The sequence below is a fragment of the Penicillium verrucosum genome (genome assembly GCF_028828655.1).
Source record: "Penicillium verrucosum strain IBT 35672 chromosome Unknown utg000001l_segment0_segment0, whole genome shotgun sequence".
In the NCBI taxonomy this organism is placed as follows: Eukaryota; Fungi; Ascomycota; class Eurotiomycetes; order Eurotiales; family Aspergillaceae; genus Penicillium; species Penicillium verrucosum.
The window spans coordinates 821,259-847,536 of record NW_026643210.1 but is presented as its reverse complement, the minus strand read 5'-3'; the positions used below and the strand labels follow the sequence as shown (position 1 = coordinate 847,536).

Here is a 26,278-nt window from a genome sequence, read left to right as displayed (position 1 = left end):
TGCCTAAACGACAATAAGGGAAAATAACCCCATCCTCTCACGACTTGTCCACAGCGGAACCACCAGGTGAGGTGTGGAAGTGGCTAGCCGAGCTAGCCGTACGACTAATCCCCACAGTCGGGGTACTAGCAGCAGGACTAGCGGCAACAGGGGATGCAGCCACAGGGGCAGCAGCGGTAGTCTGAGAAGCCTGTGTCTTCTCCATCTCGTTCTCGGCGTAAGTGGGCGGCTGTGTCTGGCCGGAGACGCTGCGGGAGGGGCTCGCAGAGCCAGCAGGCGAGATAGCGGCGGGTGAGGTGGCGGTGGGAGAAGCGAGGGTGGTCGCAGCAGCCGCCGCTAGTGCCGGGCCACGGGTAGCGTCCTTGATGACTGACCACCATTTCTCTGCGTCATTGGGGGTGTGGGCCTTGAAGCTGAGTTCAGTGTTTGTGTGGAAAGCGTTACCGATTTTGCCGCTGGAGACGTCTTTGCCCTTTACGTTGAACTTCACGCCGTCGATGGCGCCGACGACGCAGTCGGGTAGGTATAGTGAGAGTTCTGGGGCGGGGTCGCGACGGAAGTCGTCGTTGTCCTTGAACTCGTGCAGATAGCGTGCCGGTGTGACGACGTAGTAGCTGGTGGAGTAGCCCTTGATCATGGCGCGCGAGCGACGCTCCAAAGATCCCTCGATGAGTGGCTGTGTGGAGCGGTGGTCCATGTTCGGGAAGGTGATGCTGGAGAAGGAGCGTGGTGGCGAGTCTGGGTTTACCAGGGCTGCGTCGTTGCGCACGCAGAAGTTGATCCATTCGAAGTCTGGTGGGATGCGCTGGGCGGTGCCGAGGATGTCGGCGTACATGGCTCCCTGGCGCTCGAGTTGGCCGCCCATGTACTGGTGGAATTGCTGCATGGTGGCTTGGATGGTCTGCAGGACGTGTGCTTCGAACTGCTGGAAAGAGTTCTGCACGGCGAGGATATCCTGGCGGTGGTTGTTCTCCTCGTTTACTTGGTTGTTTAGACGGTGGTTGATGCCGCGCTTGAGGAGGTAGGGATCGTGGTGTTGGTCGATCTTGCCGGAGGCGGCGGCGTCGTAGGTAGCGGAGTTCTGGCCGAGGAGCTCGATGTGCTTCTGGGTCAGGCCGCGGGCCTTTTCGACGGCTTTGGCGCCCTTGGAGGCTCCGGTGCTCAGCTCCTTGGATTTGTTCTTGATCTCTTTGTGGAGACGCTCGAGGGTGGGGAGAACGGCGTTCTTTAGGTTCTTTTCGCCATCCATGTACATAGTAACCATGCCCTGGGTGTTGTTGCGGAGGTTTTCGAACAAACCAGCCACGCCGCCTTCGCTAGAGCTGAAGTGGTGTCCCTCCTTCAGGGGTTCGTTCACGGCCTATTTCCATTCTTTGTCAGTTCCGGTGACCCCTACCCACCGGAATAAACACCGACCTTCAAGATCTTCTCATAATCCTTAGACTGGGACTTTTGCACTTTGGCAGTAGCAGAGAAATAATCCTCGAGAAATCCGCACATATGCTTCCAGGCTCGGAGACGCTCAAGCAGGAGATTGGTAGTCTGTGATCAACCACACCGTCAGTTCAAGGTATTCCTTTTCTTCGAGATCACGGATACAGACCTCACTACTATCGGTGTCGGGGATAGCCTCATCGTCACTCATGGAAGTACGACGAGTGAAGGCGCTGCTCACGGTACCAGACCGCTGAGGCAGCTTCACATCCGCGGGGCTCACTGGGGTGGACATGCTAGCGGAGAAAGGGCGGGGTAAGGTATATCGGTGAGTCCGTGATCCAATTCGAAGTGTCAACAAGGAACAATGGAAGACGGAATTATATTATCCTCGCCAAAACCAGGGCTGAAGGGTGATGGTGTGGCTTAAATGAATAATAGGATGTTTGCATCGGTGGCTGCGTTAAGACCGATGATGGTGGGGGAGCGCTAGTCTATGGCTGGACTAGTTAGCAGAGATCCATAATTGAGGACGAGTACAACATACAACATAGACTTACCACAGTTATTCGACTAGCACTTTGCACAATGTGGGATATTCCAAGGTTATCTTTTAGGTCAAGAAAAGATTAAGGCGAGAAGTGAGTTCTTAACCGATCGACAGACGCCAATGAGGTCACTGTGCCCCTCGTTCTCGCTCGGACCAAACCACTTTGTAAGCCCTAGTTATGTATGGTTGAATCTACCCAATACTTATTATGTCTATTGTATCGAGTTGATTGAAAGCGTAACAATATCGTGGCTCTACGATACTCAAGGCTGTAAGTTACTACCAAGGACAGGGTAGCTATAGCCTTCAACTCTAACCAAACCTCCTTACTACTAGTAGAGCCCAGGAAGAAGATAGAATGTACGGAGCAATGATATGAGTCGGTAATAGCCATGTGCCAATGGAACCTCCAATGTTGCATCTATTGAAAACGAACAATGCCATTGACACCGGAAGAAGGAGAGTCCACTGAGGCCAGTCGATTCATCGATTACCTAATACGATCGACAGCTAATTTCCTAATTGGGTCATGATATCATCGAAGATGTCAAATCGGTTGAGCATTGAAGAATTGAAGATTGAAGAATTGAAGAATTTGATCTAACAAAAAAATAATTAAGTACATGCGTCAAAGGCTCGTATGTCTGACTCGTGCTGGTGGGCATATGTTAATATCATGCAGCTCATTGATATCGGATCTCATTCGTGAGGTTGAAAAAAAAAAAAAAAAGGAAAAAGGAAAAAGGAAAAAGGAAAAATCGAAACACCCGTCACCATCTATGAAAATATCTCCTGTCTATGATTGAACGCCAGAGGGGAAAAAAAATGAGCGAGAGAAAAAGAGAAGTGGGAAGTTGCCGCTGGTGAACAGTGGAAAGATTCAGAACAATGCTGCGTGAGAAGTTCCAGATTGATCGAGATTAAGGCTCGAAATGGGTAGTTAACGCTGGGGACCATGATCGTTCGTAGAAAGTAGAAATGGATATGAGGGAGAGGGGAAGTAAATGGAGAGAGAAAAGGGGTCGAAGGGTTATAAAGGGGAGAGCGGTTCGCGGAGGTCTCAGTGTCCAGCACCGGTGGAGAAGGAGAACTTTTGGTGAAAATCGAAGGCGGAAGATCATGTGTGGATCCATGGATCATAACCACATCTCATGCTCTGGCGCGAGCTTGCACAAGTCTAAGTCTGCGTTCCTCATCATCAGCATTGGTGCCGTGGGAATTGAAGTAGCCGGGGCGGGTAGGCACCTCTAGGGGGGTTGCAGCTCCGCTTACACGGCCACTGCGAATATAAGCCTGCTGGGGAGACTGCGGAATTGGTAGTGTAGGAAGACTGCTAGCGATCACGGCGTTGTAATCAGGGAGACCAGAGTCACGCGGACGCACGGCGCAGCGCACTGCAGTGGAATAACTGGGAACCCGGCTGAGAGTCTCCACCTCGTCGTACTGAGGGTGGAAGGGAGTTGCCATGCCCGAGGGAAGGACTTCAGGTTCCACTTCATCGGAGGGTCGACGGGAGAGTTCTGGACTGCCATGGCTGTGTGTGTTGGATCCGGAAACCGCTCCGAAGTAGTCATTAGAAACACCCAATTGGCGATGAATGTTGTGTCCTTCCGTTGGGGATTGAGATCCGTGCAGCCCCTCGCTCGGAGCGGATGTACCGGTATTGACGGGGTGGTGGAGCGGACTTGCATTCAGGTTTATGAGACGATGGTGCAGTGCCGAGGCCGAAATATCGGTGTTGGTCAGGGCGTTCATGGAGGCGAGATTTTCTGACGATATGTTGCGACTGAGCGGAGTGAATGGCGTGCCCGGACCACTGCCGGGACCTGGTGTGCGATAGCCGCTGGGATCCAGCTCGCTATACAGCTGATCGAATGTGTGCTCGCCATAAAGGGGAGGCGCCTGGTGTGCGAACTCATCGACGGCGATCCGGGTATTTTGAGGTGTTTGCCCGGTAAGGTTGTTGTTGTCGTCGATGGCAAGGTGTGGTGAGATGAAGATCGAAACTGGCAGCGTAGCACGGAGCTGCATTGAGAACGTTAGCCTCACAGCACAATCGTTAGTGGTTCTACTATTACTCACCTCGCTGATGTGACCGTCTGGGTTGTGCAACTGAATACGGAACTTCAACTTGTGGCGGACTTTGATTCCCTTGGTGTCCGTATCCTGCAGACAGCGGGTCAAAGTCTGGGGCATGTCTAGGACGCGCGTGCATTGGTATCCTTCTGCCGTTTCATCGATGATCTCGATGTTGTTCTCATCCAACTCATGCTCGTCGGTCAAGATCGTCCTCGTGATCTTGTATGTGTTGCGAATGGAATCGGGGTCTTCCGGATTGAGGGTAAGGTCATGGGATTCGATCAACTGAGACGTAATTTGACCGATGCGAAGACCCTTGAGAAGTGGAATCAATTTGAAATCGACGTGGATGGCGGTTCCGAAGACGATGGCTTTCGTCGGAGTACTGATGGAGTATTCAATCTTGTTGGGCCAGATGTTGTCCACGGACTGGAAGATTTGTCAGTCAAACAAAGTCCATGAAGTCAGTTACCCCAATAACCACTTACCATTGCATGTGATAGTTCCAGAGCGCTGGGATCCAGAGTGCGAATGATCCTGAGCGGTTTGCGCGCAGTAATGTCCTTGACGTACTTGCGCCCGATCTCGGCCTTGAAGCGGTACATCACCCACGTCTCGGCCAGACCTTCCACACTCTCGGGCATGGAGCCCTCAAGGATCACATCGAAAGGATATTCATAGTTGCCTGCGGGGAGGACCTCGGTTTTTCCTTTGCCTGGTTCCCGGAATCTCCAGGTTTTTTCGTAGAACACACGTTCACGCCATGACTTACGGCCACCGGCGGATGCACTGGAGGGCAGGTGCCAGCTGTGTAAAGCGCTTGTTAGTGATGTTTTTCTTCAGAATTGGGAAATGCGACAACCTACCAAACACGGGACATGCCCGTCAGCTGGAGTCGGATGTGTTTAATGGTGAGTGGTTCGGACAAACAGAGGATCAGAGTACCCCGCAGATGGGCACTGGCGGCCTCATGTTCACCGCCTCGAAAGACAATATACTCATCATTCAACCTGGATGAAGTCAGATAAGCAAATTTCACATGTGCTGCAGGTGTCCCGCACTCACCTAATGTCGAAGTACTTGGCGCTGCTGGCACTCCCGCCGCCACTAAAGAAGCTGAGAGCCATCTTGGAATTGGCCAGCAATAGAGAAATGTCAAAGGAATAAAAATATGAAGAGGAAAGAGAAGAGTCAAGAGTAAAGAGAACAAAAAGATTAAGTGTACCGGTATTTTTTCCGTTTTTCACTATCACTGATCTACCGGAACATGGCCAGATACGCAAGCCTGGTCCGACTCATGGGTCCTCAGTGGAGTTTGGCTGCCGTTTCCGGTGATTTTCTTTTTTTTTTTTTTTTTCTCTTTTTTCTTTTCTCTTTTTTCTTTTCGTTTTTCTGTTTTTTTCTTTTTCTTTTTATTATTCCTTGTTGTGGCGAGATGTGAAATGACTAATCTCAAATAGAGAGAAGTAAGGCTGTCTTGGCATATAATGAAGAAAAAAGTATACTCCGTACTTACAATATAATTAGGGGAAATCAGTGGGATTTTAAAGCGTTTTTGAGAGATTTCTGAAGAACCTAAGAACCATCTTAACCGGTTAATCACGAGTGCCTATTGTTTTACGTCAGCACTATCATATGAATGTCAGACCTCTAGTACATACTACGCCTTCTAGAGTACGGAGTATACGGAGTACGCGTACTGTTTGATCACTTTTTTGGTCTCTCTTTACCACCAAATGCAAGTTATTCTGTATTCAGAATAAAATTTGATTAATATAGGATACATGAATGAAACCTCACAACTCACAAAGACCGAGGTCCATTTACCCATTCTATTCATCACGCCATGCAATGTTGCACATACCTCGGGATCGCCCTTCCCGCATGCTTTTGAAGATCTCTGAGAATGCACAACGTCAACGTACATACAACATACATACAACATACAACTATGCCTTTTTGAAGTTACACCACATGAATTTATCTATTTCATACTTCAGAACTTGGTGCCAAATTAGACCCCACTTTGATGATAAACAGGAGATCTATGCTCCGTACCAAAGCCAAGCCTACCTAGGTATCCTCCATCGGTGTGTGCCTTCAACCAGTCACAGCACGTATAATGGTAGACACCTACCAGGCTCTGGATCGCGCCACTAAAATAAAATAAAAACAATGTCTTGGGGGCTTGGACCCTCGGGCTATATCCAACTGCCGCCCGTTGACGCTAATGAGAAACTCCGATATTGTCCAGACACACTGACAAATGCAACTTTTAAATGGGACCATATCTCTTCCTGCAAGCGCCGTGCCTAAACTAAACATCCCAACCGTACATATTGATGCATGAGATCGTCTTTGACTTTGACCTGGCAAGCTTAGCCCATCTTAATCTCACCGGGAACATTCGGAAATATCCGTGATCTAACCGCCTACAGTAACTCAACACTTACATCACTCGAGTCCCTGATGAGCATTGCGGTAAGAGCGGGAACCACCTGTCTATGGTGCCTATGATAACCAGACAACCCCACCGAGCTGTCAACGCCCGTGGCATTGTGATAGGTTCAAAGCGGGTCAGAGATATTGCGAGGCATTTGAACCTTGGAAGGGTAAAACCAAACAAAGATAAGGTCTCAACACACAGACGTACGTGTTATGCCTTTTTTTTTTTTTTTTTTTTTTTTTTTTTTTTTGCTTTATGTGGCCCACTTCGGCGGACTTGTTTTGTGTAATTTGTATTGTTGTAGTTACAATATTTGCTCCCGATGATGGTGAATGCCGACCACGGGCTCAGTCGGGATGCCTCAAATGGACTCGGGCATTTCCGCTTCACCGGATCGGAATCCCGAAATGCGTGCCGATTCAGTAGGCCGAGTGTCTGTGCAGTTAATCGCCTCGTCTTTGTTGATATACTGGGATTCTCGGTGTGATATTTTAGGCTAAAACTTGGTTTTGTATTTTTGTATTTTTCTTTTTTTATATCTAATTTCTAATTATTTTTTTTTGCAATGCAAGAATATCCATTTCCATGGTGGCCCACACTAGTTTAATCTTTTGATTTTAATCTGGTCAACCTTGGAAGCATACACCTGAGCTGCCTTTTTGGTTCGAGTCTAGAATCCTCCGAGTCTGAACCCTGCAGGGAAGCCCCATTTACTATATATCAATCACGCCAGTTAAAATGTCAAAAGCAACAAAAGCACCAAACACAGACCAGGGTCAAAGCTAGCTACATACAATATACAAATTTTCAAGGATATTCGGCCCCACTCCGAGCAGATCATCGACGGTGAACTTTTGCAGACTCTCCACTCTGAAATTCTCGGTGAGTTCCAGAACTTGTCCGGATTGCATCATGCCGAAGAAAAGCCAATAATGTGGACACTTCTTTGTTTACGCGGCATGTATGATGTACGGTTGTAGATAACGGAGTACAACAATAGACACCGCGTAATTACTGAAGATATATCGTCATTGTGATTGACTCATCTTGCCTTTTTAGTATCCAACTATTAGCCATAACTATTAACTATGACTATTAGCCATGTTACACCGCTGAACGCACTGTACAACATGCAGACTGCATGTAAAACACGCTTGAAACATAAATGTACATTGCATCAAGCCATTTTCCATTTTCCATTTTCCATTTCAAATGTCAAAGAGCAAAGGTAGCCAATCACTAAATATCACTCAACGCCTCATTCAGCCCTAGAGCGCAGCTTATCAGTTCGGTTAATATTTTTTTTTTTCAAGGTCAGATAAGAAGCACAGGGTCTTAGGGTCTTTGGGCCTTACATCCAGATATCGCGAAAGACCTGCCCCACTAAAAAGAATTGAAAGAACCAACAAGTTTAAAAAAGCACTAACTATAAAAAAAAAAAAAAAACCAACGTAATAAACAGAGGATTAACAACAACAATTATTGCCATCAAAGCATAGTACATAGTGTTGCAACTCCTTTCTCGGTAGTTCTTCTGCCGAATAGAGGATGTGGCTATGTATCTTTCCGGTGATCGGTGATCGCCAGGGGCGAGCTTGCAATGTCTACTCCGTCAAGCGGGAACTAAAAAGAGATCGCATGGATCGACTGCCAAGATAAACGGAAAAGAATTTTTTTTTTTTGCACTCGAGGGCCTCGGGCCAATTGGATATCGGAATCAGTCCACATGCTTTTAGACAGTCAGGGTCTTGGTTCGGGTCTTTTTGGTTCGGGTTTTCCCGTGGTTTTAGATCTGACCTGCCAACAATCAATGCTCTGATACTCTTAACATCCATATCTAAAACAAAACATCTGTAATTGCAAATCAACTCCGGAAAAACTGCTTAAAAAGAAAAAAAAGAAATAATAAAACCAAGAAACCAAGAACACCCGTCAATTCCATATAATCGGCTATATCGCAGCTACTCACAGGGCTGATCGAAGCTAGTTAGACCCTTGCCTACACCCCGGCTGCTTGGCTTACAGCTTACAACAAGAGAAGGTTTTCCATTTCGATCGGCAGATTGTGAATGCCGTCATGCGTGTGGAGCCTCGGCTGTCGGAACTCAACGGTACATTTATGCAGCGTGACAAGCTTGGAATCTAGAATCGTAATGCCACCTCGGCAACGAGCATATATATACCTAGGTATATATACAGATATGCAGGCCGCACGTGTGGAAGTGCTGCTTGCTATACAGATCATACGATAGTGTTTTTATTGTCCACCATGGGAATACCGCTCTCCCCGATTTGATGAATAGGTACAGCTGTAGAGGAGTAATGCTGTAGTGTCTGCTGGTGCCATATCGGATCTTGATAACTACTTTGTACTTGATGACTTGGTACACTCTGTGTCAGGTCGTGACCATGGAGCAAATAAGATCCAATGAGGAATATAGCCTTGATTAATTGTGGGGTAATTGAAAGCTTGGTATTTTTCAATGAGATTGGTTACATCAAACTTAGGTTGGGTTGGCATTCCAAGCCATATTTGCCGAAAACGGCGTTGTGATATCGACACGTGGGAATGTGGCACACGACACAACCGAGTAATGTTCAGCGTAATAAATAAGTTTCCCCAGTCAGTCAACACCTACATATAATTTGAGGAGTCATGACGAGAAAAAGCGAAGGAAAAAAAGTCTGAAGTGGACTTGCATTGTCTTATACCACCTCGTTTCCGTTTTGGGTTAGGGTTTTTGGCCGTGACCTTGGTGAGCTTAAACTCACGATGATTAGAGTTTGTTGGGGTAGAGATTGTAGACGTTGATCTAAATATATCATGTCGAGGGAATGGACCACTTGGTGGTGATGTCAGTAGAGTTGCCTAGGCGTGGGAATACTGTTGACTACCACCCCATCCATTGTGTACTTCGATTACGCAACGAGTGGATACTGGGGCATAAATGAATATATTTAGTGGGCCAAGTATGTATTATGTTCAGTGATCACAGTATTGATAATATGGAAAATGGGAAGAAGCAGGAATGTCAAGTCGCGATGAGGTATGGAGCAACCGGCTCAAAACAAGGTATCAGGCCCACCTGGGCCGATTTGCAAATCATGAAGACGTCAACCAAGAGAACCTAGCGGTCAAGGGACAACCGAAGTAGGTCGAAGGAGGCGGTAGGAGTCGCGTCGCCGATGGTGTTGGATATCAATGTCTATAACAGGCACAGCCCAAAAATAGCACACCGAGTACATCGAGAACGACGGGGAAATCTCGGGGCACAGCATACACTGCAAACCAACGTGCCACGCCATATTCCGATCGAGCAAAGCATAGACGTGGTCCATAAGACGAAAACAACCCAGCGCCGTGGAATAACATGACAGGGTCAGATCATGAATGTTCGATACGAGTCTCGGTCCAGCAAGGGTATCGAATATTGAGGCGGGCGGAGGTAAAAGGGCGTCGAGGAAGCAGTAGGTTGTAAGGGCGTAAGAAGCCCTTCAGAAGATCCACCCAAGGATGATATAGAGAGCGACTCCAGCGGCAATACACATGCACGCAATTTTCAGCACGGCCATGGAATCGCCTTGTTTCGCCATCCGCGTGAGTCGAGTGGCGCTGCCTTTGAGGGTTGTTGAGAAGGAAGAGAATACATCGCCCTAAGAAGGTAGTATTATTAGTCGCAAGTTAATACGCTCGAGGCGCCAGTGACAAGTATCTCCAAGTGACAAGCAAATGTCCTGGATCATTATCGGGCCTGCGAAAGATTGTTCAAGACATACCGTATGGTCGAGTGTACCCTGGTCCCGTGCATTATCGTGGATATCGATCGTTACGGAGCGGAGGGCTGAGACCTTCGTGGAGAGGGAATTGAGGAGCGCATTATTCTGCCTGTTTCAAAGGATTAGCACTCCAACCAAAACGTAATTCCTTTCGTAGAGGCATCAGACAGGACAATGTGGAGAAAGGGGGACGTACTGCTCGCGTTCGTAGGCGTCACTCATTTTGGTTAGTTCCAAGTTTCCCTCGATATTTTCCGGTGTTTGTTAGGAGTTGATGCAAAGCTCGTAGGGATCAGAGGATTGTCACAGAAATGAGCGAGGAGGCGGAGGTGAGTGGCCAAAAGCTTGGGGAATCGGAGCCGACGTCAGCTCAGTGGCAGATCACATGATCGTAGATCTTCACTATGTGTGAATTTACTTTTTCCCATTTTCATGAGATCTGCGAAAACGTAGAATTGAACTGAGTCTACTATCACCCTGGTCACAGGTACAACCTAATGCTATGTATAGCTCATCGTGTATATACGTACATAATGTACAACACGGGTCCACTTCATCACGAACAGATTGCCATGACAAATCATAGGAATTGATATCTTGCAACCGCATGAGTTATGCTGATATCGACAGTTATCTTTCGAGATGGAATAAACAGTCTAGCTTGGCACTTTGAACTCCCATTTGCCTCGGGAATTATTGTGATAGTATGAGAACTGGGCCTATAGATGTCTCAACCAAACCCTTGCGTGGCCTAGTAGATTCTGATTGAGTTCTCGATTGTTGTTCCTATTATTCCATCTACAACTAGAGCCCATTATGATAGATAGAGAAATCTAGAAGAGAAGCTGGGAAAGTACATACTACAACATAGTTATATTGTACTTTGCTATATTTTTGGGACCCACACCCTGTTCCCCGCCTTGGATCGACGTTTTACCCACGTGGAACAGCTCAGATCATCACTTTTCGTGGTGACAAGATATGTAAAATGGGATCAACTGAAGATGAAAGACCATCAAAACGAGCCCGTCAGGCTTGTGAGCCGTGCCGGTAAGCTTGAACCTTGGGTGCCACAAGCTTAGATGCAATTTAAGCTGACATTGCTTCAGCCGGAAAAAGTCGCGTTGCCCAGGAGAGAAACCGACTTGCTCGTACTGTGCACGACTGGGTCAGCAGTGTGTGTATGCAGGCACAGAGACTGGAGATGGAGACTTCGGCCACTCTCAGAGGATGATGGTGATGGTAAGTACCAATGATGCCTAGACCTAAGTGGATTCTGATGTGGCATAGGAAGAACGCATTTCCGGCATTGAAAGCAAGCTAGAACAATTAATGAAATATATTACGTGTGTTCCAATATTCGCTGTATCTTGTCCTATTTGGCTAATCGAGGTCGCAGGCGGCCTGCCTCAAATCATCTCTCTTCGCCAATTGTCCCCGAGAATAACCCTCGGATACCAGAACTTCCACCAACGGAGAGCTCTTCCATGTAAGTCCAGTGTGGGATTTAATTGCAAGATATCTTCATTGACGAATGAAATAGAGCTGGATCATCTGGGCCCCCAGATGCCGAGCTTTACCTAACCTTTTGTAACGGGCAGCCCCTTATGTTATTTCCCAACAGGTCTTCTCTGGCCTCCCTGGGAAAGCGAGACCCCGAGCTTCTACTTTCAATTGAAGCTCTTGGGGCCCGCTTCAAAAGACCCGGAGTCATTGACCAGGACATACAACTAGAAATCAAGAGAAAAACAGAAAGGGCCTGTGAGATGGTCATGATGCGTTTGGCATCTGGGACCGTGGAACTATCTACGATTCAGACGCTTTGTCTTCTAAGCATGCTGGAATTTACAGGTAAAACAGTCCCAGCCTGAGTCATTGTATTCATTTCTAACATTGTGTTTCATCTGTCCAGCGGGCCATATCATTCGTGCAGGGTCTTATACCAGACTTGCCACATATTTGATGGGAAATCTCAGAATAAGTGGTCTAGAGTCTATAAGCAACTTGGAAACCGAGCGTGATGAGCGCAAGCTTTGCTACGTAAGCCTCGTCCTGCTTAAGAATCTTCAAGGATCCCTACATCCACCCGGAGACAGCTTGGACTTACCTGCAGAGGCAGGTGAAATCACCTCGCCATTGGGAGCTACGATGTTCAACAAAGATATTGCCCGTGGTAGCAGCGGTGACTCCAAGCCAGATATTGGCATTAATGGCACCAGTCTTTACACAAGCGAGCTGTGGGCGATGGCAAGTAACTATGCCGCCAGCCATGTCGGCGTTGACGCTCATCCCCCATGGTCTCCGAACTCCGATTACACCATGATTAATTTCCGACACTGCGAGCACGAGAGTCTCATGCCACTGAGATTCCGACTTCATGCAAGCCGCTTCCAAGATCATCCCCGGGCCGAACTTCAGGCTCATCGTGACTACTGGAGCCCGTGGCTATTCTTCCAGTTGGTTTGGCATGCGGTGCCTTGTTTAGTCAATCATCCGTTTCTGTTGTCTATGCGCCTTCGGAACTTCCGGAGGACAATGCCTCAGTCATTCCTCCGTAATTCCTTCGAGCAGTTGACCTTCCACTCGGGTTGGGTTGTTCATTTCCTCGAGCTTATCGAGGCGAAGAATTTCGAGGTATCTGATCCGATCATAGGACAATGCGTGGCAATCGTTGCTACGATCTATCTTCAACATAGTTTTGTTGAGGATGAAGCTTTTAACAGAAAAGCGCAAACGGGATTTGACAAATGTCTTAGATTCCTACGGAACTTGAGTAATAGATGGCCACACATCGATCGCCAGGTTCGTCTTCATCGAGCTGTTGCTCTGTTTCATTGGTTCTAATATAGCCTCTAGGTCCGACAACTGCAACAACTCCGGGGCAGCGTTTCCTCCGGAGGCCTTATGACAGGCAACATTACTCAAGGAGGAACAAATTCTCGTCAGAAGTGGTCTGTGAACTTGCAGTTATTGTGGAAAATCTTAGTATATGCCCATGCAAGTAACGTATCGGATCCTGCTAGCGACATCTTCGGCCCGGAACTTGCGAAAGACAGTGTCGGATCCTCAGGGGACCCTTCCGTTGGTGCTATCACCGACCGTGATTTTACTTTGATTGGATCTGCGGGAATCTCTGGCCACAAGACAGTCGCCCCGGAGTGTGTCACATATCCACCTGAGCAGACTGAGGACCCCATACAAACGCCGAGTCAGACCTCACCGAGGATAGACTTTTCAGGACTCCCGGGGGACGTTAATATGGAGTTTAGCGGGGGTGATACGTTATTCCTGCAGCTTCAAGATTATGGGAGAGCGTTCGAGGATTGGCTGAGCGTTAACCCAACGTGAGGTTAAATTTATATATTCATTCTCATCCGGGGAGCACGGACCGGATCCGGCTCCTCCAAACGCCAAGACGGCACTGAACCGGCCCTCCTCACATACACCTCCACATTTTATAATCCTAAGAAATCCTTCAACCGATTCCAGTTTGACAACATCTGTCTGGCCATCATTCTGTCGCTCAAAATGACCACAGCGAAGACAGACTCAATCCTGATCGTGGGCGCCGGCGTCTTCGGTCTTTCGACCGCCCTTGAACTCAACAAGCGCGGATATACAGATATCACCGTTGTCGATCGATTTGTACCACCATCAGCAGATGGAAGCAGCGTTGACATCTCACGCATTATTCGCGCCGACTATGCGGACCCAATATACTCCCAAATGGCCCGAGAGGCATACAGTGGATGGACCACTGAGTACAAAGATCAATACTTCGAATCAGGATTCGCCTTGCTCTCTGAAACGCCTAAGAACGAATACATGGAGAAGTCCAAAGCTGTGATTCGGGCGGCAGGTGGCAAATTGGATGATCTTGACGACGCCATGGAAATCCGCAAACTCTACCCTAGTGTTCAAGCCAATTTTTCTGGCATGAACGGATATCACAATCCGAAAGGTGGCTGGGCCGATGCCGCAGGCAGCATCCAAAAAGCTTGCTTCCAAGTGTACCGTGGCAGGTATATCTATCATTGCCGGGCCTCGCGGTACTGTTATTTCCCTCCGCCGGGAGGGCTCCCGCGTTGTCGGTGTCAACCTTGTCGGAGGGCAGGTATTGCTCGCTTCACAGGTGATCTTAAGCACCGGAGCGTGGACTAACCGTCTTTTAAATATGGGTCATGCCGCGTCTTCCTCCGGCCAGCCTGTTGGCTTCATCCAATTGACCGAGGAGGAGGCCCTCGAGATGAGAAAGATCCCGGTTATGATCAACATGAGCTCTGGTGTCTTCTCATTCCCGCCCACACCGGATACACATGTTCTCAAGCTGGCGCGCCATGGTTACGGGTATGCAACTGACATGACTGTCAATGTGGATGGTGTTCGGAAGTCCCTCTCATCGCCGAAGTTCGAAGGTAGCAATGCGGCCACTGGATATTTGCCTGATGACGCGGATGAATCGCTGCGACAGGGTTTGCGTCAGTTCTTCCCAAAGCTGGGGGATCGTCCCTGGATGAACCGTCGACTGTGTTGGTACACGGATACCCCCAATGGTGATTTCATTATCGACCACCACCCAACCATCCAGGGATTATTCATGGCTACTGGTGGTGCAGGACAGTACGTATTGATCTAAATTCTCACTCTGCACACTATGACTTTATACTAACTAACCTGGTTTTAGTGGATTCAAATTCCTCCCTATCCTGGGCCAATATATCGCGGACTGCTTTGAGAATAAAGCACCCGAAGCTTTGCGTCAAAAGTGGAGAATGAACCCGCCCCAGGGTGACTCGAAGGGACCCATGGCAGGCGATGGAAGCAGAGGAGGGCCCCCGCTGAGGAAATTGAGCCCGCTTGAACAAGCCAAGCTGTAGATACTGAATGCAGTGATGCTACGATGATATAAATGACGATCGGATGTATTTATCACTGACTGTTTCACATGAAATAACATGTTCTTGGTGCTTGAAAAAGCCGCAATATACAATATGCCTCATATGGCCTAGATTCTAGCCACTATTCCTAACGTACTTGATGCACTTGATGCGCCTTTAACCATGCAAAAGTCCCGATCAGGTAAGCTTGCAAGGCAACCCTAGAATTAGTCTCATCGAGGCCAAGGCCCAGTTGAGCATATCTCATAAGCCTATATGTGGGTAATATAATAAACATAAATCCTTCGAGTGAAATGGTGATTAGTTCTAAGTCTATATGAACATTTTACAGTCATTCGCTTGCGGGAAGAAGAGAAAAGCATCGCAGAAAAAAAAAAGCGACCCAGAAATCAAACTTAGGCATCAAGTTATGTCCCGCATCCATTCCTCAAACTTGAGGACTAAGTGAAGCTAGGTTATTTTCATCCTCACCTGCAGCCCTCGTGTTGGTAGCAGTCCCCATAGCAAAACTACCATCCTTGCACACAGGCCATTCATCCTGTCGCAGCCAGTACTTCTCATGAGAAGGCGCACCTTTAAACACCCCCTTCAAATCCAACGGATCGGCAAAAGTCTCCCACTGAGAGCGACGGTCAATCCAACCGGGACCCATTCGCTCCGTGCGACCATCAGGACACAGATAGCGTAGCTTCTGTCGAGGTAAATGCCGACCAGGATGCATTAAGTTAAGCCACCAAGTGAACAGAAGCATCGGGCCAAGCTCAAATGCATATAGATACCATTCATTGCTGAGAATAGGCCCGCAGTTCTCCCGGCAGCCGAGATTACCAAACATCTCAAATGCTTCGACGCCACGGAAGATACATCGCAGCAAGACAAGAGTCGATATCCCGTAGAGTGTGATGCAGACCACACGGACATTCGGCGAGAGCATCCGAGCTCGAGAGCAGCGAGCGTGGACCGTTGCAACGACCCCGATCACGACGCATTCAACCACTGCTTGGAGAACAAGTCCCGCAGCGATGAGAGTCCCGCCACCCTTGTACTTGTCCAGGTCAGAGCCAGCTGATGCATTCTTAGTTGCTCCTACGACTGTAATTGCTTCCACGGCTGCGCCGACATAGACGAAGAAGATGAGCACACGGTTGGGGTTTAGGACCGCGTGCATTGGTAAGTAGTTCATGAGGCGTCCGACGAGATTATACGCGGCGGCTGAGTAAATTGGTGGACCGACATAGATGAGGACTGTTGATGCGATGTAGATGTTTAAGTTTGCTGGATGGTAACTCGATATGCAGCGGAGAATCCAGCCCGTGGTGAATAGGGTTCCACCCCAGCAGATAAAGAAGGTAACGCGCCAGAATCGATAGCGGCTGAAGATGTTAGAACAAAATTGGCTGTTTTCTCAAAATGTCAAACACTTACTAGTTTTGGTAAATATGCAGAATCAGAGACGCGCCGACCAAGGCGGCAAAGACAGCTGGTAATATATGACTTGGATTATACAAGTAGAGATTCACCTCTGCATCCGAGTTATTTGAGGTCATGATGGAAGAAGTGCAATTAATTGTCGATTGGATATGGGAATGCTGGATGATCGCATGTTTAAATACCCTCTCACCCCTATCACCAGCGTGTTGATCTACAGAGCATGAAGCGCCAGATATGCCTATATCGGGTTAGATCGGACTGTGTTGAATTCAGCCTCATTGTCCATATACTTAATGAACTGGCCAATCAGCGACGCCCGACTCAGCCTTGGGGAGCGGTACATTTGACCCAAAGTGGTTAGACTGCACAGCCAAATATCATCACATTAACCTACTTGGAACCTGGTTGTTTGTCCTCCCTATCCTTTTTTAGTGCAATGTATTATGGGTTCAAAGCCTTTTATGGCATACTCCTCACTAGATAGAAACGTTCCTGAAGATTTGCAGTGTCCGTTTTAGGATCCACCCTCCGCTCCCCCTACTTCAGGTCTTACCCCCGCCATCATGCCCGGTGTCCCAACAGGTCGGGCTTGTGACGCATGCCGCAAGCAGAAGAAAAAGGTACGTGCGATAAAATCGTGGCCCACAGAGCCTTTTTTTTTTAATAAGATGTCAAGTGCGATGAAAAACAACCTGCATGTGGACGATGTCTTCGTCTGAAAGTGGGCTGTGTGGGGTCTGGTCAGCAACGATTCAAGTTCAAACAACAACAATTTTCTCCCAAATCAAATCAAAGCTGTCAAATGACTCTCGCTCCGAGATCGAGATCGAGATCGCCAGAAGAAGAAAAATATTCTGTTGAAATACCCCGGACATATCCTGGCAATAGTATGACATCGTTGATGAATAAGTTTGTCGGCGCCATAAAACGATCCACGGACTTCCGATACAATATGTGGTGGTCTTTCGGCATGTTCCTGGAAGATGTACCCCGACGACTGGGCAGTAACGAAGCACTCGACCGTGCAGTTGACGCGGTTACCACTGCCCACGCAGGCTTCTGCACCCGCCAACCAGTTTCGACTGAAGCATTAGCGAAGTATTCATATGCGCTTAAGACCCTACGGGTATATCTAGATGATCCGCTCCAGGCGACTGCTTCCAGTACACTATGTGCCGTGATGATACTTTTAGTCTGCCTAACATTCATCGGAAATAATGGGCAAATGTTGTCAGGACATGCGCAAGGGGCTGCCAGCATTCTACGTGCGCGAAAGAACTTTGGGCCACGCGACGACTTTGAGCGTAAATTGTTTCTCTCCTTACGGGGAAGCATGGTAAATCACCCACAACCCCTACTGCTTTCCTGGCCCAAGCTGATCACCCCCTCAAGTTATTCGAGGGCTTACACAATGATAGTATCGACCTGACCCTCGAGGAGTGGGATGCCTTGGCTAAGAATGACTTTGATCAAGACGAACCCGAAGGCCAGATTTTACGATGCCTAGTACGAGCCCCGGCCCTAATAAAACGCGGCAAGCAAGCCATACGCGACTGCGAAGACTTAACACCATTGACACTGGAAGCCCGACCAATATACGAAAAATGCAAATTGCTCCTGGCTATGTTGAAAGCTCGAACAGTCGACTTTGAAACATCGGAGCTAAATATCATGCCAGAAACGTTCATGGCCCGGATATTGCGAGCACATTATTTCCGCACCCATGGAATTGGTCTCGCAATCACAATATCTTTCAATTGCATCCTTCGGGTACTGGATCCCAGTGATTACGCCTGCATGATAGAATCGAGATCTCTTGTTGAAGATACTCTCATACATGCCCAGAAGGCCAATGTGTACAGACCCGTTGGAGCAGGATATGTTATAATGTGTCTGGCAGCAGCATGGGGTGTTTCTACAGACCCCGAACTGCGGTCAAGGGTGGACGTCGCATTGATTGACTACTACGGTGACTTTGTAACCCGGAATTCTGTGGATATACGCCGGGAGCTGGAACGGGTAAGTGAGAACTATAGTTGTGGCAGTAGGCTGCATATTGGTGCCTCGGACATCAACCCCTCACCAGAGCGATGCCGTTAGCAATCAACTCTCTCCATCCTAACTACCAGGCTCCTACATCTTGTCGATTCTACATTGAGAACTTATGCCTTGGAATAACTGCACAGTTCAATGCAATTTTTAGCCGCATCAATTGAAGGTGAATATAAAGTGAGAGACGGCTGACAATAGGACTGGTTATCCGGACAATCCTTAAATTCCTATTGTTGCTATTGTTGCTATTGTTTGCCTTCATCTGACCTTCTCACTTTCAGTTGCCAGTGAGCCATCAAGCACATCTCAACTTCTTATATACCCCCTCATGTCTCATCTTTATTTCACTCCATCTCTTGCTCACTTGCTCTTTTCATCTTTGTGACAATCCCTCCCCCTTCTCCCAACTACCACATCCCTAGCAAACATGTCTCTCCATAACCTGCCCACTGAGCTTCTTCTCATGATTGAGAGCAACCTAGATTCCCCGAAAGACCTTAATGCCTTGATTTGCACGAGCTCACGATTCGCCCTCCTGTTCGATGACAAGCTGTACAAGAACCGTACAGCAAATGAACATCGTGACATTATCCTGTGGGCAGCTAAGCGAGGCCTCGATAGCACAATTCGCAAGTGCCTGAATGCCGGTGCCAAGATCACGCGGCGAGACAGATTCAGATCCCATCTGGCCCATCGCGATGACCCCGAGGCTTTGCGCGTCATCCCACGAAACCCAAAATCACACCCCTTGACCGCAGCAGCGGAAATCGGCTCGCTGTCTTGTGTCCGTCTTCTCCTTGACCAAGGCGTCAACCCCAACTTTCTTGACGAGCACTACGAGACTCCGATGAGACAGGCTGCAGGAAATGGCCATGTCCACATTGTTAAGCTCTTACTTTCTCACAATGAGGCCGCATTCACCGGTGCTTTCAAGCTGCGACGACCTCTGAAACTTGCTGCAGCTCGCGGTCATTTACCCGTGCTCAAAGCTCTCTTCACTTTCCTCGAGCGTGACTATCGGAACCTCACCGTCAAAGATGCTGCGCAGATCATACTATACGAGGGACTCTGGCACCGCCAAGGAGACGTCGTCAAATATGCACTCGAAAAGGGTGCCGATGTGAATAACGAAAATTCAGAGTTCGTGTTGCGGTTTGCTCCTGATTTGCGTCCAGAGGAACTCCCCGACAGACCACGACTCAAGCTACTCCAAGCACACAAGTGCAGAGAGGAAGTTCAAGGAGATAGCACCCCTGGCTGGTCATCCCATGTACCTAATACACTCCACGCTGCGCTCCTCGGTGGTGATGCGGATCTGGTTCAGTTGATCCTCGACAACGGGTTTGAAATGGCTCTGGTTAACCGCGCCGTGCAAGGACGCGATATTCCTGGGAAATCCTGAAATCGTCCCTCAGCTACCAGACCTGGGGTTTACGCTCACGGCTAAAATGTTTTATGAGTTGAAGACGACGAGTGGGGTCTGAACTGTTGCATGAAGAATAGCGTCGACAAAATGGTGGAAAGACTAGGACTCAAGTCTTGACCCGTCTGTACATTCGTTCTGCCACATACGGAGAGATCATCACAATACATATTCTTATCTGAAGCAAGTATTTGAACTGTGAGATGCATGATTTGGGCATTTAGATGTCCTTGTTATTAGGACTAGCTTAGTAGGCTACTCAAACAGCAACTAGGTCATGACAGGCCTTAGAATGGCTCGTAGTCCGTTCATGTAGCAATATACCTTGCATGGAAGTACACGGATTTATGTTGAGTAGCTGAAACTATCCCTCCGTTTTTACTATTTATTCCTGAATCTCGTTCAATACTATGAGTAAAGATAAGACTAGTATTCTTCTTCACTAAATATCAGATCCCCATTTCGAGTATTGTAGTACTGTATGCTCGAACCCCTCCCCATTCCGAACCTGTGATACGACCGTAGAAGTGTTATTAGATTTCATGGCCCTTCGAAACGGTGATCTTCCATGAGAAGGGCGTGGCTCATCAACCGAGATAAATCCTCTCCTGCGGTCGACCATTGCATTCATTACCAACAGGTCCCATGGTAACTCCGTCGAAACGAAAGGAGAACCAAAGCTCCATTCGGCTCGGATCTCTGCAGTGTTTGCAGCGACATCCGTCTCGAGAGGTGGTGTGTGAATTTCAACAATGATAGATCCGCCATATGCGATTTTGCGTGCGAGGCCCTCTGCGTGGGCTTTCATAGCAGCCGAATCGTTATCGCTCAAAGAGACGATTTTGTCGATCGTCCAACTTGAAATATGTTAATATAACCAAGAGCCAAATCATCTAAAGACTTTACCTTGTTCTCTCGTTACTATCAAGCCAATCTCGAAGCCAACCAGATGATGTTGTCGGGAAATTGTCATTGGATTCACCAGACTGATCCCAAAAGCGATTATCACTTTCGTTACTCGTGAAGAACCCTCCAGACTTGAATTTCGCTTGCTTTGAACAATCAATCCAGAGATCAAAATCGATAACTTCGGTCTGTTCGGCTGTTGTGTGCGTTCCGAGTAATTGTAAAGATACTTTTGGTGGACACGCTAGCTGGGCGAGCAGAGAGGCTCCAGGGTCCGATATTGTGGACATCATTCTTGTTTGTTGGTGGCTATGTGAAACCTTGTTGTATGGAATGAATTTATATGAAGGAAATCTGGGAAAAGCAGCGACCATCCGCTAACTTATACGGTGTGGATTTGGGACATATGACACGTAGTCAACGTAGTTTGTCCACTAGCAGAGCAATGGGCAGGGTTCTTTGTAAGAAAACAAGAATACGACCGGGGGCGATATTGGAGTCAACAAGTGGGAATCCCTTAAATATTGATGTGTAATGCCCCTACGGGCACCATGCCTGCGGATATGGTTTCCGAGTGTCCCAGTCAATTGTTTGAGAATCGTGGAATTTTAGGGCTTCTGATTGAGTACTCGCTCGACTTTACACACAATTAAGATCCAGCGTGTTAAATACTGCAGTGAGGGGTCGAGACATTGAGCAGGGTATGGGTTCCTAGTGCTGTAACGATGTAGGGGTGCAATACGACTAGGGTAGTGATACAAAGTGTTGAAAGGGCTCCCGGTGTAGCTTCTTGTTGATTGTAGGTCGGTTGTTGTGCAAATTTCTATAAAATCAAGAAACCAGACAAGACTGGGTTGATTTCAATCACGATAGAAAGGAAATGAAAAGAGAGAAAGAAGTTGAGGGCTACCTAGCGATTCCCACAGGTGTTTTCACATTCTTCGCCCCACGGGCGAATACGGAGATCGGCCAATATGGGGCTCCAAGAGCACTTACAGTATTGATAATATCAAAAATAACTATACTAATAGGATTCTGTTAAAATTTGGAAGCGGTATATTATCCGCAGTCATCCATCCTACATGCACATCTCATTACTCTATTTGGTTCCCTAAAGACACCTAAAGACACAATATCTTCCTCTGAAGGAGGCTTCATCGTCCACTCGTCTTGGATGAGCCCGTACGAGTTGGCCCTCACTTCCGGATCCCGAGTTAAGAGATATCTTGCCGGAGAAACCTGTCTTTTTTCTCTCCGGGTGGTATTGTGGTGACAAGTCCTCGAAAGGGGCTCGGGCGCCCAGTCCCCTATATAGGGACTTGGGTAAGCTTAACTTTCCTTAAGTCCAAGATATAAAGCTATACTTACCCTGTTCATCAAAATAGGTTGCGAAGAGTGGGCTTTTGCGAATCATTCCCAGTGATGGGGGACCCAGATATCCAACGTACTGGGCCAGTGCCAACGGAAGAACATACTGGTTGTCAACACGATCAATGGGGTTGAATAGGTTCTTCTCTTCATGAGCTCAAGTGTCTAGTAATTTGAACTTGGGTTAGACAGGTTATTACAGAGTGTATGTTTATACTTGCAATGACACCGATAGACCACACATCAACAACATATTTCCAAGATAAGCCTAAGAGGACCTTAGGGGCTCCGTATAAATCAGACATCTACCAATCCTGGATGTTTTGCCCTTCTGCTAGTCGTATTTGGCCGAAATCAGCAAGGACTGCCCTAAACGCTCCACCTTCGTCGAGACGAGTCGTAATTATAGGGACACTAGGATCTCTAGGTCCTCAATTTCCTTGAGGCTGCTATCATACTTGAGTTGCATTAGGACATTCTGAGGTGAAATATCTGCTTAAAGTATCGTGGGCGGCTTTTTGCTGGCCAGGTCACCAGGTCATGACGGAGTGTTTTCCTAGTGGCGACATCTAAAATCTCCTAGTAATGACCACGCTACTAGTAGGAACTAGTAAATTTTAGAGTGATACTTTTTTTCTTGACCTAGTGAGCTTCTCACCAGCTCACTAGCTCATGGTAACCCCTAGAAATTACTGGTAATTACCACCAACTGGCGACCTGGTGGGGGTAGATACAAAAGGAGATTTCCAGTTTATACCTTCATGGTGACTTGTCTCCCAGAGGGGTAACAATTTCTACACGTTATATTTATATATCACTATAGTAGTATAGTATTACAAAGATTGGTTGACTTAATATTTGAGCTTACTATTTAGATTCATGATACTGCGATCATGAAATGACATTTTAAAAGAATGTTCAAATGTTTGCCCATAGAAAGATCTAGATACATTATGGATGTTTGACCCCGGATTGTCTGGATGCCTGAACACCTGATCGCGATGCTTTGTCCACAAACTACAATAAAGCTGATTCAATTTCTTTTTTTCTCTTCTCTCTAATTTCCCTCAACCCTCGCCCCTCTACCACACACTCCCTCATTCCTTAAGGAGCCCCATACGTGGCGACTTGACATTATGGCATTCCATCATCTTCATAGAAACACAGAGGAGACAGAGGAGCACATGAATCTTGTCAAACGTGACATTGATGATTCTACTGATGCTTCCAGAGCATCGAGAAGCGAAAACCCCCACTTGGATGAGGAGCTCATCACGTCGCCTCTATTCTCCCTCTCTGCCTGTGAGACTCTGGACACCAGCCGTTTGGATAGTGAGCAGCCGCTCAATGGAGAGCAAGTGTTTTCACAATATGGACTGCTTGGTATGCGTATTCGTTCCTCAAGCAACGCACTGACACAAGAGGATCTCGTCTACGCCAACGTGGCAGCCCCGTGGTCTGCCTTCATCTGCGGCAGTCAAGGAAGTGGCAAGAGTCACACCCTGTCCTGCCTGTTGGAGAATGCACTGATTGCATCCTCGCCTGCTGGGAATCTGTCGTCGCCTCTGGCTGGACTTGTCATTCACTATGATAAGTTCACGGCCTTTTCCAGCACACAGCTGTGCGAGGCGGCCTATCTTCATTCCTCGGGCATTCCGGTCAGAGTCTTGGTGTCCCCAACCAATTACCTTGCCATGAAAAAGGCATACGAAAGACTGGCGGGCGGTTCCAAAATGCTGAAGGTTCAGCCATTGTATCTGCCCCAGAAGGACCTCAATATTAGCATGATGAAGACCCTGATGGGCATTGGCAGCAGGGCTGAGCAGCCTCTCTACATCGAGGTAAGCCAACACACCTGTCATTTGCGTTGACAATGTACTAATAAACTACTCACATAGGTCGTTATGAAGATTCTTCGCGACATGGCCATAGCCAACCAAGGCAAATCCAGCTTCAACTACAGCGCCTTCAAACATATTCTCCAGCGCGAACAGTTCGTTAAAGGCCAGCTTATGCCTCTTAACATGCGCTTGGAGGTTCTTGAGTCGTTTTTCGAGCCTGGATCTGTGCTTGGTGCACGTCCCGATACGTCAAAGCAACATGTTGCCGATAATATCTGGAAGTTTCCTTCCGGCACTTTGACTATCATTGATTTGAGCTGCCCGTTCGTTGGTCAAGAAGATGCGTGCGCCCTTTTCAATATCTGTGTTTCTCTGTTTTTGAAAAACCGCCGCGATACGGGTCGGATCATTGCTCTGGATGAGGCCCATAAGGTGCATGGACCTCCAATTTCTTGAGCTATTTATGTTTCCCGTACTGACAATTGATTTGATTATAGTTCATGACTTCCACTTCGCTCGAAGCCGCCGATCTGACAGAGACGCTGCTATCTGTCGTCCGCCAGCAGCGACATCTGGCCGCCCGAGTGCTGATCGCAACACAGGAACCAACTCTTGCACCGGCACTGCTTGAGCTTTGCAACGTTACAATAATCCACCGCTTCTCTTCGCCAGCCTGGTTCAGGGCAATCAGATCACACATCGCGGGAGCTGGGATTATTGAGAAAGACAGCACAACGACGTCGGCAATCTTTCAGAAAATTGTTCGTCTGCCAACTGGAGAGGCTTTGGTATTTTGTCCAACAGCCCTGTTGGACATTGCGAAGCACAACGACCAGGAGGATGAGGATTCCTCAAGTGCCACCTCTTCCAGTTGGTCAAATGCTCCAGATGAACCGTCCTCCACGGACAGCGCGACAACCGACTCGGACTCCCAAGATGAGCCTACTTCGAATCGTGTGGTTCAACTCGGAACGTCCTACGCGCACATTCGAGTGCGGAATAGGATCACTGTTGACGGAGGTCGCAGCATGCTGCAGCGTTAAGGTGTTCCCGAGGTTGAAGTGGAAATACAATGTGCATTCGTCATACATGAAAATTCCCCGCTATGGGTTGAACGATCTAAACAGTGGACTTCTACGTGTCACCTAAAAGTGACAGGTGATCAATACAGTGCTGGAAATGCTGGAAATGATGTCTGAATCTCTAGTGTATGCAGGCTTACTTCTGCATCTAGTCACAGTTTAAAATGGAAATCCTGATGATTCATATTCCATTCGTAGACGAATAACCTACCATGGTATACTCAATTTCTCATTTAGATTTCCTTACAACAGTCTACCCTATAAAGATTCACCCACCCCTAAACTAACGGCCAAGAGATATGCCAATTTTCTTGCTACTTGAAGTTAGCATATTGTATTGAACACATATAGCTATAGTTTTGAATTCAATTCAGATTACCTTAAAATTCCTAAAGGAAAGCTTACAGACTTGCCCAAACATGTTAATAGCCCTAGAGTCATATTTTACTCTCGTCTATAACTCTACTTATTTCGAAATCTAAGCATTCATTTTCTTCATTTTATTATATTATCGTCCAACATATCTTTGAAGAGCAGTATTCCCAAGACCCTCAAAGAATAAGAAAGATGTACAACCACGTTACTAGTCTCGGATGTCCCGATGAGCCAGCTTAAAAAGGTTTGACTCGACTTCGAAGACGACGGAACTCCAGTTTCTCTGCCTAATAGTACTTTGGCCAGAATCAAAGAAGGCCAACAAGTCCCCCAAACCCCGCAAGACGATAAAACCCCGTATTGACAAGGTGATAGCCGACTTCCCGAGTTCGATGCACACCTCGACCATCTCAAATTATCCGAAAAGAAGTACACTGATCGGAAAATGGGTGCCTTCCAGCTGGTAATGCAGTCGCAGCGCAACATGGCAACGGATCGCAAGACAACAGGCCTTCAGTCCGATTCTGTTGCTATCCGCCGCTCTGCTCGAATCGCAGAACCAGCCTGGCCCCAATTCAGATTCAATCTAAATTCAATTCACTTTAAAAGTCCCTAT

General features: G+C 47.6%; 10 protein-coding genes across 10 annotated transcripts; 5 read left to right on the top strand and 5 right to left on the bottom strand.

The window, feature by feature from the left end:
* Positions 1–37: 37 nt before the first annotated feature.
* N7516_000317 (PH domain protein) lies at positions 38–1,729 on the bottom strand (the record flags this gene model as incomplete). The annotated part of the gene is made up of 3 exons (XM_057213039.1): positions 38–1,360; positions 1,417–1,542; positions 1,604–1,729. 3 exons carry the CDS (start codon positions 1,727–1,729, stop codon positions 38–40), a joined length of 1,575 nt encoding a protein of 524 aa, XP_057074922.1.
* Positions 1,730–3,133: 1,404 nt separating this feature from the next.
* N7516_000316 (arrestin family protein) lies at positions 3,134–5,190 on the bottom strand (the record flags this gene model as incomplete). The annotated part of the gene is made up of 5 exons (XM_057213038.1): positions 3,134–4,009; positions 4,067–4,492; positions 4,552–4,870; positions 4,930–5,073; positions 5,129–5,190. 5 exons carry the CDS (start codon positions 5,188–5,190, stop codon positions 3,134–3,136), a joined length of 1,827 nt encoding a protein of 608 aa, XP_057074921.1.
* A 4,814-nt stretch (positions 5,191–10,004) lies between these two features.
* N7516_000315 (SNARE domain- containing protein) lies at positions 10,005–10,508 on the bottom strand (the record flags this gene model as incomplete). Its single annotated transcript, XM_057213037.1, has 3 exons — positions 10,005–10,163; positions 10,287–10,395; positions 10,483–10,508. The coding sequence occupies 3 exons, from the start codon at positions 10,506–10,508 to the stop codon at positions 10,005–10,007; spliced, it is 294 nt and encodes a 97-aa protein (XP_057074920.1).
* A 1,740-nt stretch (positions 10,509–12,248) lies between these two features.
* On the top strand, positions 12,249–13,634 carry N7516_000314 (fungal specific transcription factor domain-containing protein; the record flags this gene model as incomplete). Its single annotated transcript, XM_057213036.1, has 2 exons — positions 12,249–13,088; positions 13,143–13,634. 2 exons carry the CDS (start codon positions 12,249–12,251, stop codon positions 13,632–13,634), a joined length of 1,332 nt encoding a protein of 443 aa, XP_057074919.1.
* Positions 13,635–13,814: 180 nt separating this feature from the next.
* On the top strand, positions 13,815–15,163 carry N7516_000313 (NAD(P)/FAD-dependent oxidoreductase; the record flags this gene model as incomplete). Its single annotated transcript, XM_057213035.1, has 3 exons — positions 13,815–14,201; positions 14,248–14,906; positions 14,971–15,163. 3 exons carry the CDS (start codon positions 13,815–13,817, stop codon positions 15,161–15,163), a joined length of 1,239 nt encoding a protein of 412 aa, XP_057074918.1.
* Positions 15,164–15,611: 448 nt separating this feature from the next.
* On the bottom strand, positions 15,612–16,731 carry N7516_000312 (uncharacterized protein; the record flags this gene model as incomplete). The annotated part of the gene is made up of 2 exons (XM_057213034.1): positions 15,612–16,557; positions 16,610–16,731. The coding sequence occupies 2 exons, from the start codon at positions 16,729–16,731 to the stop codon at positions 15,612–15,614; spliced, it is 1,068 nt and encodes a 355-aa protein (XP_057074917.1).
* Positions 16,732–17,178: 447 nt separating this feature from the next.
* On the top strand, positions 17,179–18,592 carry N7516_000311 (Zn(II)2Cys6 transcription factor domain-containing protein; the record flags this gene model as incomplete). Its single annotated transcript, XM_057213033.1, has 3 exons — positions 17,179–17,235; positions 17,292–17,951; positions 18,008–18,592. Coding segments are annotated over 3 exons (1,302 nt in total), but the record flags the coding sequence as incomplete, so codon positions are not given.
* Positions 18,593–19,094: 502 nt separating this feature from the next.
* N7516_000310 (ankyrin repeat domain-containing protein) lies at positions 19,095–20,069 on the top strand (the record flags this gene model as incomplete). The annotated part of the gene is made up of 1 exon (XM_057213032.1): positions 19,095–20,069. The coding sequence occupies one exon, from the start codon at positions 19,095–19,097 to the stop codon at positions 20,067–20,069; it is 975 nt and encodes a 324-aa protein (XP_057074915.1).
* A 463-nt stretch (positions 20,070–20,532) lies between these two features.
* N7516_000309 (uncharacterized protein) lies at positions 20,533–21,289 on the bottom strand (the record flags this gene model as incomplete). Its single annotated transcript, XM_057213031.1, has 2 exons — positions 20,533–20,947; positions 20,997–21,289. 2 exons carry the CDS (start codon positions 21,287–21,289, stop codon positions 20,533–20,535), a joined length of 708 nt encoding a protein of 235 aa, XP_057074914.1.
* A 2,211-nt stretch (positions 21,290–23,500) lies between these two features.
* N7516_000308 (uncharacterized protein) lies at positions 23,501–25,248 on the top strand (the record flags this gene model as incomplete). Its single annotated transcript, XM_057213030.1, has 3 exons — positions 23,501–24,205; positions 24,263–24,637; positions 24,703–25,248. 3 exons carry the CDS (start codon positions 23,501–23,503, stop codon positions 25,246–25,248), a joined length of 1,626 nt encoding a protein of 541 aa, XP_057074913.1.
* Between the last annotated feature and the right edge of the window lie 1,030 nt (positions 25,249–26,278).